Source organism: Dipodomys merriami, unplaced genomic scaffold (genome assembly GCF_024711535.1).
Source record: "Dipodomys merriami isolate MVZ:Mamm:240054 unplaced genomic scaffold, mDipMer1.0.p SCAF_980, whole genome shotgun sequence".
Classification (NCBI taxonomy): domain Eukaryota; kingdom Metazoa; phylum Chordata; class Mammalia; order Rodentia; family Heteromyidae; genus Dipodomys; species Dipodomys merriami.
Window position 1 is genome coordinate 50,223 of NW_027206602.1, and position 13,909 is coordinate 64,131.

Genomic DNA, 13,909 nt, shown 5'->3' on the forward strand with positions numbered 1-13,909 from the left:
AAGTATTTCCTGTTCCTTCTTAAGTAATTATTAATATTATTCCTATTTTGGTGCAAGTACTGGAGAGTGAACTCAGAGCTGGGACACTGAGCCCCACTCAACTGGGGACTGAACTATCCCTAAGCTTTTTTGTTTTTGTTTTTTGTTTTGGGTCTGGTCATGGGGCCTGAACTCTGGGCCTGTGCACTGTCCCTTAGCTCTTCAGATCAAGGCTAGCACTCTACCACTTGAGCCACAGCACCACTTCTGGCTTTTTTTTATATTACTTATGTGGTGCTGAGGAATGGAACTAGGGCCTCATGCATGCAAGACAAGCGCTCTACCACTGAGCCACCTTCCTAGCCCTTCCTTAAGCTTTTTCTGCTCGAGGCTAGTGCTATACCATTTGAGCCATACCTCCAGTTCTGGCTTTTTGCAGGTTAATTGGAGATAAAGAGCCTCACAGACTTTTCTTTCCAGGTTGGCTTCAAACCAGGACCCTCAGATCTCAGACTCTTGAATTGCTAGGATTACAGTGGTGAGCCACCCGCACCTGGGTACAATCTGTTTTTTTAATGTTTTTTTGAATGTTTTTTATATCTATTAGATATGGAGATTAGGAATCTCTGCTGCTCTCTTTTTTTCTTAGCTGTATTTTCTTTTTCTTAGCCCCTTCCTTAAATGATTCTTTATTTTTTATTTATTTATTTATTTTTATTTATTTATTTTTTGGTCAGGGGTCCTGAACTCTGAGCTTGGGCACTATCCCGCAGCTCTTCAGCTCAAGGCAAGTGCTCTACTGCTTGAGTCACAGTGCCACTTCTGGGTTTCTAGTGGTTTATTGGAGATGAGAGCATCATGGACTTTCCTTCCTGGGCTGGCTTTGAACCATGATCCTCAGATCTCAGCCTCCTGAGTAGCTAGGATTACAGGTATGAGCCACTGGCGCCCAGCCCTTAAACAATTGATTCCCTATCTGGTAAGAGGAACAATGATTTCACCTCCTAATGAGTAGGTTGTCACAGATAGCAGTCTGTGAGCATGAGACCTGTCATATAATAACTACTTACTGAAACAGGCATGACCTGTAAGGGCAGAAAGAAAAGGAGCTAATGAAGGGGACTCCAGGAGGACAAGGCAGCTCTTCTCTGATAACACTAAGAGCTCCCAGAGGTCAGGGATAGTATCCTCAGATCTATGACCCCACATGGACAATAGGCTGATTCTCTACATATCTGATGTCACAGCAATCTTAGTACCAAGAGTGGCTCCTTTGTGCCAGGACAGGAAGGAAGGAAGAGGACAGGGGGGCCCATAGACAGGCAGCTCCTGAAACAGATCACCAGGTGACAAAATGAAGACAAGAGTATAATCAGGAGACCATCACATCCTCTGCAAGCTTCTCCACCAGAGGCCAGCAGCAGAGGAAGACAGACAGCCCACTGTGGGTGAACATGAGCACCACACTGGGAAGGCCCAGAATGGTGAACCAAAGAAATATAGGAAGGGGAGAGCTTTGGAGATGTATATCAGCTCTGACTTTTACCAATCTTGAGATTGCTCCTCATGGTCCTCAATTTCCTTATCTGTACAAGGTGGAAAATTATCATCTTGATCAAATACAAGGACAGGGGAGCCCTTGTTCCAAAGAGAGACATAAATGGTAGTCATGTTATGGAGATTTTTTTTCTGAAGGTAAAAACTAACCTCCTAGCCAGATACTAGTGGCTAATACCTGAAATCCTAGCTACTCAGGAGGCTAAGATCTGAGGATCATGGTTTTCAGCCAGCTCAGAAAGAAAGGTAAGTCTTTGAGACACATAGCTCCAAATAACCACCAAAAAGCCAGATGTGGAGCTGGGACTCAAGTGGTAGAACACCAGCCTTGAGGAAAAACAAACAAAAAACAAACAAACAAAATCTCCTGGCCTTGCATTTAAGACCTAGCCCTGCATTCAAGCCCTAGGATCCGCAAGAAGGAAAAAAGGAGGAAAAAAAAAACTCTCCTCAAACAAGAATACAAGCTAAGAGGTTTTCAGCTGAATGCAACTAAAATAAAAATGGGAGAGCCCGTTGTTTCCTGAGGATGACTATTTATGAGGCCAATTTCATTTTCAAGTGCTAATGAGTCCCCAAAGCAGACCCATGTACAGCCTGGAGTCCAGAAGAGTGGGAAGACACCCAACCCAAACTTTGTGGAAGCTCCAAGGACACTTGTGGCGCTCAATCAGAGTGTAATGATCAGAGCAATAATCTAAATAATGAACAAGATAAAGTGTGGTGGAGGGGAGGAGAGAGAAGATACAGGTGGAAAGGAATAGTACTTAAGTTTTTTGTATTTCCTCAAGACAAACTTCTGTCTGGAATAGATTAATTCCATCTATATATTAATGTGGATTACTAATTAATGAGTTAAAAATGCTTTCAACACAAGAAGTGCTAAGAAAATGCTTAAAAATAATGAGTCTCTGGGTATGTCTCCAAAAGAAATATGCTAGCTTCTGTAATTTTCTCTCTCTCTTGTAACATTTAAAATGTTATGGTTTGCCAGGCATTGGTGGCTCCTGCCTGTAATCCCAGCTACTCAGGAGGCTGAGATCTGAGAACCGAGGTTCAAAGCCATCCCAGGAAGGAAAGTCCGTGTGACTACTATCTCCAATAAACCACTAGAAAACCAGAAGTGGCACTGTGGCTCAAGCAGTAGATTTCTCGCCTTGAGCTGAAGAGCACAAGGACAGTGTCCCAGCCCAGAGTTCAAGCCCCACAACCAACCAAAAAAAAATATTATGGTTTGAAGGAAATGGAAGGGAATCATGGAAATTCATTTAAAGCACAAAATCAGGAAATTGGAAAGCCTGGTCAGGTAACTAACTTCCTTGAAGTCCTATGAACACTATCAATGCACATTCCCCAGTGCGCTGAGAGCGCTGTTGCACACATCTGAGCTGCAGTTCATTCTTGGGATACTTGAGCACAGATGATGTCTTGAGTGTCTTCATAGCCCTGCCACACAACACTTTACCAGGTGCACAGCAAACAGTCAATAATATGTTACATCACCAGGTCTTCTCAAAAGAGATGGGCATGCCTAACTATGCAGGAAGCTGAGATCTAAGGATAGAAGTTCAAATCCAACACAAACAGAAACATCAAAGAGACCCTTACCTCTAATTCATCAGCAAAACCCTAAATTGGAGGTATGGCTTAAGTGGTAGAGTACCAGCCTTGAATGAAAAAGCTAAAGGACAGCACCCAGGCATTGAGTTTAAGCTCTAGTACTGACACAGAAAGAGATAGATTGGGAGGTGGGGGGGGGGAGTAAAGTTTAAAAAAGGAAGAAAAAGATTTTTGGCATTGGAGAACTATGAAGGCCCACGGACTAGGTGATCAAGGTCAAATTGACAGTGAAAATACATCAACTTTGTGCTAAGAATGGCATTTACTTCTCTGGTTTTCTCCTCCCAAATCCATGAACTTCAATCTAAAATCAAAAACACATGAGATGAATCCCAACAGATTCTAAAGCATGTCTGACTAGGGCTCCTCAAAACCATCCAAGCTGCCCCCAAACAAGGGCAGTGTCAGAAGCTGTCACAGCCAAGAGGAGCCCAAGAAGCCATAGCAACTCAATGTGAAGAGGTTTCCTGGAAGGATTTTACAGAAGTAGAAACAAGCCTGAGAAGACCCAGAGCCCAGCTAAAGTCTCACAGACACAGTAGGAACCCCAACCTTCCCTCATATCCACTTGGTGAAAAGATTCTCACTGACAAGCTGATGATGCTTTCTTTACATGTACAGTGACAAGACCTTTGTAAATTTGTCACTGAAATGCAATGCTCAGAAGTGGTGCTGTGGCTCAAGAGGTAGAGCGCTGACCTTAAGTTGAAGAGCACAGGGACAGCGCTCAGGCAAAGAGTTTAAGCCTCACGACCACCACCAAAACAACAAAAAAACAACTAATAATCCTAAAATGCAATTCTCCTTCTCTGGAAACCCCAACTTCTCTTGAACACAAGTCCTGTATAATTTGGCACTGAAGCACCTCATGGACCTCAGAGCATCATGTAGCGAGAGTCAAAACTGAGGCCCAAAGTGGGAGCCAGTGTTTTCCCAATTTCTAGTTTAGGATCTGGTGCTCTACTTGGGCTGATGCTTCAACACTGGCCAGATCCAAAACTCTCCCTTCTATCCTGCACACACCAAGAACCAGTTTAGGACTCTGGGATAAATTCAAAGACCAGCTTCTGGTCTTTGCTAGCATTGTGGCTGGTGTGGTGCAAGGACATATGTGTGGAAAGTGGTTTGGTATTTAGCTACATGTCCTTTTGCCATGGGACACTATGCCAGAGCCACACAGAAAGTCCATCCCTGGCAGGGTAAGGATCCAGACATAAACACACAGCTTTCAAGGGGCTAGGAAGGTGGCTCAGTAATAGAGTGCTTGCCTCACATGCATGAGAACTTGGGTTCAATTCCTCAGCACCACATAAACAGAAAAAGCTGGAAGCAGCAAGTGGTAGAGTGCTGGCCTTGAGCTGAAGAGCTAAGGGATAGCACCCAGGTCCAGGGTTCAAATACCAAGACTGGAAAAAAAACACAAAAACAAACAACCACCACCACAACAAACAAAAACAGCTTCCAACTAGGGTGTGTGGAAAAGGCAAAGTTCTGCAGGCTGGCGAGGTGGCTGCATTTCCTTCCCCTGTGTGGGCCCCATCCATCAGCCTCCCTGAGGGATCTCAGCTACTTGTAGGGCACATTTTCTAAATGTGAACCTGTTTTTCTTATGAGAATCAAAGTGCTCCAACTAACTGCAAGATCATAAATACTCAAAAGTGACTGTTAATAGCAGTGGCAGTTTGCAAAATACCAAATGGCAGCAAGAAGTGGATATCATAACTTACCTTCTTTGCTTTCCCATGTTCACAGAGGTGTTATGCAGGGTGTTTTTTTTTTTCCTGGTGGTTCTCTTTTTTGTTTTGTTTTTTAAGTGATGAGATCTTCTTTCAAGTAGGTTCACAGGGGCTCCCTGGGACTTCAGGCAGTACCTTGAAAATTACTTAACAGATACTAAAAAGAAAACCAAAGAAGCCTACAATTCCAAGCCTAAAAGCTAATTTTAAAAATATGCCTAATATCCCAATGCTAGTGGCTCATACCTGTAATCCTAGCTACTCAGGAGGCTAAGATCATTAAATTATGGTTCATGGCCAATGCAGGCAGGAAAATCTATGAGACTCTTATCTCTAATTAACTAGAAAGAAATGTAGGAAGTAGAGGTAAAGCTTTCGTGGTATAGCACCAGCCCTGCATGAAAGAAGCTAAGTTTACCATTCTTTTACACATGAAAAAAATCAGGTCCCAAAAGGTCATTTGTCCAGGCCACTCAGCTACAGGACAAATTGGGAGATGTGAACAGAAGGTATCTAACTTTAGAACTCAGGGCTTGGCTCTCACCCTGCTACATTCCCAGTCAAAGCAGACCAGAGAAGGATGGAGGACCTCAGCAAAAACCATCCCTGTGGCCATGTATTGTGGTACTCAGGAAACAGAGGCAAGAAGAACACTAAGAGTATGAGGTAAACATGGGCTACATGGACAGATCCTGTCTTAGAAAAACAATCCTTGTGCACAGGAGCAGCCTAGGGACTATGTGAGTATCACATTATGGGAACCTGTCATTATTAGCTCAATGAACAAAAGGATAAACTTTTAGAAAATAGCCAAGATCCCTATATGAAATGGTGGACATAGAGGCCTAGTTTTGCCACCCACTGTCTTTTTGGCCTTTGTTCCTTTATCACTTAAATGGTGCAAATACCACCTTCTCATTGTTAAGACAATTTTGGTGAGCTCACATATGTGAAAAGTTCTTTGAAAAACACAAAGTGCTGTATAAATTGTGTTATTAATGAAAATCTCTAAAAATTGAGTCAAGTTGCTAAAATTCATTCTCTCAGATCCCTTTTCCAGAGGCAGAAAGTGAGGGGAAAAGAGATGAAAATAACTTGCCTAAAGTTCCAACATTGAGAAGGAATGTCACATACATGGCAGGAGGTCTGGAGTGTCATTTGTTCTTCCTGCCCTCCAGTCCATCCTGTTTACCAATGCACACACACATGCAAATACACACACACACACACACTCCCCTCTTTAGCAAACAAAGGTGCTGGGCAAGTAATTGCTAGGCCTCAGAAGGAGGACACTAGCACTTCTAGTGTCACTGCTGTGACCTTTGACCAAGAGGAGAACTTTCAGCACTAGAACAGAGCTTCTCCCATACAGATAACATTGGGGAGAGCAGAGGGTCAGCAGCCCAGTACTACTGCCAACAGTAAGGAAATAACTCCAAGTTCCTCGTACTTGCAGAATCCTACACACTAGACCATTTTCCTCGGTCCTCATCTCCTCTATTTTCTGACATTCAGTAACATTGTAGAAGGATAAGTTACAGAATCCTACAATCAGGGTTCATAGGAACTCAGATCCTAAGGATTGCCTACTCTAACTCCTCCCATCTGGCATTCCAATTTCCTCCAGTTTCAACTTTGAATTCTTCCAAGGATGGGGAGCTCACTACTTCAGGACCAGCTGACACTCCCCCACACTTACCGAGATTCCATGATAGAGCAAGCACACAATGTAGCAGGGATGAGGCACATGAACCTTCCTCAGGACTAGCCACAGGGTAGAGGGGCCCAGTACAAAGTGACAACACAGCACCTTTTGTTCAAATATTAATACTTTCCAGATAGCAACAGGAGAAGGTTAAACTAAGAATAAGCCTTTTTCTGCGTCAGCCCTAGAAATTGAACTCAGGGCCTGGCACTGCCCTGGAACTTATTTTGCTCTAGGCTAGCACCCTACCATTGAACCATAGCACCACTTCTAGTGTTTTGTTGTTGTTGGTTGTGGGGCTTGAACTCTGGGCCTGGGCACTATCCCTCAGCTCTTCCGCTCAAGGCAAGCACTCTACCATTTAAGCTACTGTGCCACTTCTGGTTTTCCAGTGGCTTACTGGAGATAGGAGTCTCATGGCCTCTCCTGTCCAGGCTCACTTTGAACCTTGATCCTCAGATGCAGCCTCCTGAGTAGGTAGGATTACAAGTGTGAGCCACCAGCACTTGGCCACTTCCAGCTTTTCCTTGGCTAACTGGAAATAAATGTCTCATGGACTTTCCTGCCTGGGCTGGCTTCAAAACAATGATCTTCAGATCTCAGTCTCCTCAACAGCTAAGATTACAGGCATGAGAGACTAGCGCCCACCCTAATTACAAGCCTCTGTGCCTCTGCATTGCTTCTGATATTAAATTCAGTGGGCCTGAATTCATCTATTGGCTAATACTACTAGTCATTTACTTAGTTGAGGTAATGATATCAATTTCTGGGGCATAAATAAGTTAACTATTTAGGAATCTTAGAATTCAGAGTAAACACCATTTTTGTGCCTCAAATACTACAAGTTGCATTTTAAGATGTGCAATGAGGGGATGGGAAGGTGGCTCAGTGGTAGAGTGCTGGTTTTGCATGCATAAGGCCCTGGGTTTGAACCTCAGCACCACATAAGAGAAAAAGCCAAAAGGGGCACTGTGGCTCAAATGGCAGAGCACTAGCCTTGAGATGAAGATCTGAGGGATAAGGAGATGTGAGGGGAGGGATGGGAGGGGAAAAACAAAGGAGGAGGCAACAATACTTGATAAGAAATGTACTTATTACCTTGCTCATGTAATTCTAACCCCTCTGTACGGTATTTTCACAATAAAAAATTATTAAAAAAAAAAAAAAAAAAAGCAGAGGGATAGTGCCCAGGCCCAGAATTCAGGTTCCATGACCAAAAAAAAAAAAAAAAGTGCACTGAAATGCATGCTAAAGTTACACACTTAGGTACAGAAAGAGTTTGAGGAGTAAGTAATCTGTACATCACCTCATTCAAAGCTGCAGACTGCTCTTCAGCTGCTGGCTTCTGACACCTCTGCAGACCATGAAGGCACCAGGCAAGAAGAATCACAGCCATCACTGAGGCTGGAGCCAGTTTTGTGGGATCCAGTGTTGAGTTGCTGGAAGGCAGGGAGAGGCTCCTTAAAAAATATGAAATTAAGGCACTGTCAGAATACATCAGTAGCCGGGCGCTGGTGGCTCACGCCTGTAATCCTAGCTACTCAGGAGGCTGAGATCTGAGGATCGCGGTTCAAAGCCAGCCCGGGCAGGAGAGACCGTGAGACTCCTATCTCCAATAAAACCACCAGAAAACCGGAAGTGGCGCTGTAGCTCAAGTGGTAGAGCACTCGCCTTGAGCTGAAGAGCTAAGGGACAGCGCCCAGGCCCAGAGTTCAGGCCCCACGACCGACAAAAAAAAAAAAAGAATACATCAGTAAGTGATGACATGTCACCCCATCTGGACTGTCCCATTGCAAGATCCCCAGCACCACCGAAGAGGAGGATCCACCAATATATCAGATGGCCAACTGTTAAGAGATTCTCAGAGTGGAAGGAAGGGGGCTCAGGCCTATGGTGAATATGACACTGGCCACCACCCAAACTCAGTGTGTTAAAAGTTATGGATTAGATTGAATTGGTAAAGAAAGTAGAGCTAGATTGGTACTGGTGACTCACACCTGTCATCCAAGCTAGTCAGGAGGCTGAAGGCTGACAATCATGATTTAAAGGCAGTTTCTTCAGAAAAGTCCATGAGCCTCTTATCTCCAATGAAACAGAAAAAAAGCTGGAAGTGCAGGTGTGGCTCAAGTGGGAGAACATCAGCCTTGAGAAAAAAAGCTTGGTTGACAAAGTGATGCCTGGAGTTCTAGTCTCAACTCCTGAAGGGGAAAAAAAGGAAGGAAGGAAATGGGAAGGGGAGAGGGGGCAAGGGGATGAGGGAAGAGGAGGGAAAGAAGGAAGGAAGGAAGGAAGGAAGGGAGGAAGGGAGGAAGGGAGGAAGGGAGGAAGGGAGGAAGGGAGGAAGGGAGGAAGGGAGGAAGGGAAGAAGGGAGGAAGGGAGGAAGGGAGGAAGGGAGGAAGGGAAGAAGGGAGGGAGTGAGGGAAGAGGAATCCAGGACACAAGAACTATCCTGGGATATGGAAGGGGCTAGTGTGGATATGAGACATTGAAGAGTTAAAAGTGGCTTCGTTTAGAAGCAGTAACCCTTCTGCTGCTCATATTAACCTTGGGCCCACCTGAATTTCAGAAACCGTCTTGTTTGTGCTGAAACTGCTAAACCATAGATTACTTGAACAAAGCTACTTTGAAGTCAGGCCCCACTTTGTACTATAGCTGGCCTTGGGTCCCCACAAACTTCAGGAGATGACCAAGCTGGCCCAAGATAAACAGACCCTGTGAACAAACCCAGACCACCAATTATCCCAGCTACAGCTTATCAGAACCCAACTAGCCAGGAAACTCCCTGCTAAGCTTTAACTGCTCTGGAATGCCCTTTAAGACCCAGCCAGTTTGATAACTCCCTACAACCCCTTATTGCCTTGGAATGCCCTGCTGACACCTCTTGTTGCCTTAAATTTGTCAGTCTGTGATTTCTTTTTTTTCTTCTCCTTTTATCCCTTTGTAGTTTTTGCCTTTATAAACACTGTGAAATTTCAGCTCGGGGCTTCCTCCTAAGTTCTGCTGAGTCAGTGTGTGGGACAAAGCCGGAGCTGCAGCCCACCTGAATAAAGCCTTGCTTTTGAAGTGATCTTCTTGGTGGGGGTCCTGCAACAGGCGTACAACCACATGAGTTTGAGTTCCAGCCAAGCCTGGGTGGGAGAAGCTACTCTGCCTGCAACCTTTTTCTCACCAATGCCCCAAGCACTATTGCTTCTCCATATATTTGCTTATACTTGCTTTCTCTAGTTCTGAAGACAGAAATCAAACCCAACTCAGCTTAGCACCTGCTAGCTAGGAGCTTCAATTGTATTCTCCCCAATGTATCCTGGGGAGTATTTCCATCAGGTCTTGCCATTCTGGTCCACTGTAACAGCCCAGCCTTGATGCCTAGCCCTGAGGGCAGAGATGGGGGAACACCCTGACATCTTGATTGTCCTTTTCAGAAACATGGCAGGCACTTGACCAGTCACAGATTGATGAGTGACTGCTACACAATGCCAGAGGTGAAGAAGGGCTGGGGTACAAAGACTGACTGGAGTAGCATTCTGAAAAAGCCATAATCTCTGGGAAGTAGAAGTGTGGCTCCAGTAGGAGAGAACTAGTAATGTGCAAAAAGCTAAGTGGGAAGCCCTGAGTTCAAGCCCCAGTACCAGCACCAATCAATCAATGAGAAAAGAGCTACAATGTGCTCTCAGTGCCATTGGTGATGTGCAGGATAACCCAGCACCAGGGCTTTGGTGCCACACACTGTCTCTAAAAAGCCAGCAGAGATAGCAGACACCATGTCCTTTTTGCTGAGCTTCCTGTAACACAGACTCTTGCAGGAGCAGCCTAAATTCATTTCTTTTTCATTTCCTTGGAACACCACTGCTGCTAAACTAGGACAAATCCTAGAACAGGCCACCCACCTGCCCACCCACCTGTAAGGCAACATGGATTTAACCTGACACCAGGAGATCTCATCTGAGAGCATCCAATTATCAAAGCCAATTATCAAAGCCAAAAAAAGTTAAAAAAAAAAAAAAAAAGCCCAGGACACAAAGGATAAATCTGGAGTGAAGATGTGCTCCTTCTTGCCAGGCCCAAAGAAACATAGGTCCCATGGTTTCCTTACTTACAATAACTAGTATATGTCAGGGACAAGCAGAAAAGGTCAAAAGCTATGTACATATGACCAAATAAGATGATGTCAAGCGAAATGAACCCCAAGATAGGGACACAAGTTTTGTCTTTTTCTTTCTTGCTATGGTTTCTAACATATTTATAATGTACCATGTGATTTTTTTTTTGTTTCTTTGTATGTTCTTCCCCCAAGGTATACCCCCTGTTTTCACTGTATTTGATGTCAATGCCCTGTATCTTGTATATACAGTTTTCTAATTTGGGGAGGGAAAGGGAAAAAACAAAATATTTAAATAGGGATACAGGTTGATCCATTGTAACAATGAGATGTACAAGACACTATGTTGAAAAATGAACTTTACAATTTAGGCATGGGTAGGGGGTGTGGGGGTTATGGAGCGTATTTGTGGAGGTGGGAAGGAAGGGATGGTAGGGGAAAAGCAAAAGAGGAGGCAGCAATGCTTGATAAGAAATGTACGCATTACCTTACTCATGTAACTCAACCCCTCTGTACAGCATTTGTACAATAAAAAATGTATTAAAAAAAAGATGTGCTCCTTCTCATCAATAATGCTCTTAAGCATTTAGGTGTTTTCATATCTATTACTTCAACTATTCTTATAAAATTTTCCTGAAAATACTCCAAATTATAGAGCTCAGAGATAATTGTCCTCATTTTACAGATAAGGGCATTGAGGTTCAGAAAGGCTCAGAAAGTGGGCTGGTGCAGGGTTCAAGTAGTAGAGCAACTGAATAGTAAGCAGCAGGCTCTGACTTCAAATGCTAGTACAACCAAAAAAGAGACAGAGGAAGGAAGGCATGGAGGGAAGGGGAGGGAAGGAGGGAAGGGGTCAGGGCTGACATGAAAGGAGGGTAATGAATGATCCCACACTCTAACCACTCTACAATATTCTCTATTCTGCATTCTAAAGAAGTTTGAAAGAGGGGCTGGGAAGATGGCTCAGTGGTAGAGTGCTTGCCTTGCATGCCTGAGGCCCTGGGTTCGATTCCTCAGCACCACATAAGCAAAAAGAAAAAAGCCAGAAGTGGTGCTGTGGCTCAAGTGGTAGAGTGCTAGCCTTGAGCTGAAGAGCTGAGGGACAGCGCCCAGGCCCAGAGTTCAGGCCCCACAACCGGACCCAAAAAAAAAAAGAAGTTTGAAAGAATGGTTTGATAGTACCTACTACAGTTTCAACTGTCAAGGGCCTTTGTTTGCTAGGCTGGTACTCTACCAAAGACTGGTACACTACCTCTTGAACCATACTTCCAATACTGCCTTTTCCTGTTTTTTTCAAGACAGGAGTCTATTCACATCTTTTTTTAAAAAAAATTGATACTGGTACTTGGGCTTGGACTTAAGGCCTTGTGCTCTCACTTGTCATTTTTCCTCAACTCTGCTGTTCTTGAACCACACCTCCACTTCTGGCTTTTTAATAGTTAAACAGAGAGAAAAGTCTCACAGATTTTTCTGCCTGGGCTGGTTTCACACTGTGATCCTCAGATCTCAGCCTCCACATTAGCTAAGATTATAGGCATGAGCTACCAATGTCCACCTTTTATCTATTTTTCTAGAGCAGCTCCAGGGACTCCTTGAGATTTATCTGCCAAGTAAGAAAGTTTTATTCCTAGGAAAATTCTGTCCCCATGTTCTCAGAGCCTGTCACTACCTCCCCCACAGCCTATGGGAACCTTGTCCCAGACTCCCTATGTTAGCAAAATGAGCTCCCTCCCCATAGTTTAATACACTCCTTTTCCTCTCCACAGCTGAGCATGCTCCCTTCTTAGGCAACACTAGGCCCATTTAAAAACACAGTAAATAATCAGCCTCCACAAACTTAAGATGGCATTTCTCTGGAGCAGCTACAACCATATAAGGCAACAAGAGCCCCTTAGTGTGACCTTCAGGTCTGGGCAGATGCAGGGCCTCTTATCTATTATTTGGACAGCAGCCTAGTCTGCCATGATGAAGCCCCTGGCCCTCACCAGGGTCACTACCTCCTAGTCACTTGTATCACCTCTTAATCCTCCTAGGTTATACAGGTCACCTCAGAAAATACCAGATGATTCTTCTCACTGCTACCCTGTGAGAAGGGGTCTTGCCAGCCCCCCTCCCAGCAATAAACCTACCTTTGTTCTCTGTACCTACCTGTCTCGTGGTTCTCTGACAAAGTGCAAATACTGCTCTTTTTACCTAAAAATCATTTACCATCCCTCTAAATTACCTATACTCCCCAACTCCATGGTGCAGAGCATAGGTGAAGTGATTTCTGTTTTTAAATCTCACTGGATTGTGGGTTGATCACCTCCTATGGTTCTTCCAACTACAAAATAGGATGAATATATCTTTGTCTCCAGTTGGTTGATCTCAGCAGACTTAAACCTTTGGAAAGAAAAAGGGTTTCTCTTCACCTTATGTGCTTTTCAGAGACCACTTACTATCAGTCTGTTTAGTTCCTTAACAGTATTCTTAATTGTTGGGTGCCAGTGGTTCACACCTGGAATCCTAGCTACTCAGGAGGCTGAGATGTGAGGATGGCAGTTTGAAAACAACCTGAGACGTCTGTGAGACCTTACCTCCAATTAACCACCAAAAGTCAGAAATAGAGATGGGCCTCAAATGGTAGAGCATCAACCTTTAAGCAGAACTAAGCAAAAATACTCTGGCTCTGTGATCACACCCCAGTACTGGCACAAAACAACAACAACAAAAAGTCCGCAGCTGGGCGCTGGTGGCTCACGCCTGTAATCCTAGCTACTCAGGAGGCTGAGATCTGAGGATCGTGGTTCAAAGCCAGCCCGGGCAGGAGAGACCGTGAGACTCCTATCTCCAATAAAACCACCAGAAAACCGGAAGTGGTGCTGTAGCTAAAGTGGTAGAGCGCTTGCTTTGAGCTGAAGAGCTGAGGGACAGCGCCCAGGCCCAGAGTTCAAGCCCCACGACCGACAAAAAAAAACAAAAAACAAAAAGTCCACAGTTCCAATAACCACTGTCATATTTATTAATTTGCTTGTTTACCACCTAGGTGTCTCTTCCACAAGAATGTAAGGCACATATCTTGCTGGTTACATAGTTGGTACAACAATAAATGTACTGAATGAATGAATGAATGAATGAATGAATGAATGAATGAATGAATGACTCGATCCATCAAACAACCAATGAATCAATCTTATTTGCATTTGACCACTGTCTAAAGCCCACAATATCTC

At 44.2% G+C, this 13,909-nt stretch overlaps 1 protein-coding gene and 1 long non-coding RNA gene across 12 annotated transcripts in view; both read right to left on the reverse strand.

The window, feature by feature from the left end:
- Positions 1 to 7,521, reverse strand: part of LOC138822089 (uncharacterized) — a 57,733-nt gene extending 50,212 nt beyond the window's left edge. For all 4 annotated transcript variants that reach the window (XR_011370339.1, XR_011370340.1, XR_011370337.1 and 1 more), the window contains exon 1: positions 4,884 to 7,521. This is a non-coding gene — a long non-coding RNA (uncharacterized lncRNA). The remainder of the gene's footprint in view (positions 1 to 4,883) is intronic.
- A 14-nt stretch (positions 7,522 to 7,535) lies between these two features.
- LOC138822088 (PC4 and SFRS1-interacting protein-like) overlaps positions 7,536 to 13,909 on the reverse strand; it is a 242,520-nt gene continuing 236,146 nt past the window's right edge. For 3 of the 8 annotated variants that reach the window (XR_011370334.1, XR_011370335.1, XM_070014625.1), the window contains one exon: positions 7,536 to 8,057. Coding sequence is in view for 1 of the 8 variants with exons in the window: in XM_070014625.1 (XP_069870726.1) it covers positions 7,929 to 8,057 (129 nt within the window). In the remaining 7 variants the exon portion in view is untranslated. The remainder of the gene's footprint in view (positions 8,058 to 13,909) is intronic. The other 5 variants (XR_011370324.1, XR_011370336.1, XR_011370325.1 and 2 more) reach the window with 4 other exon arrangements.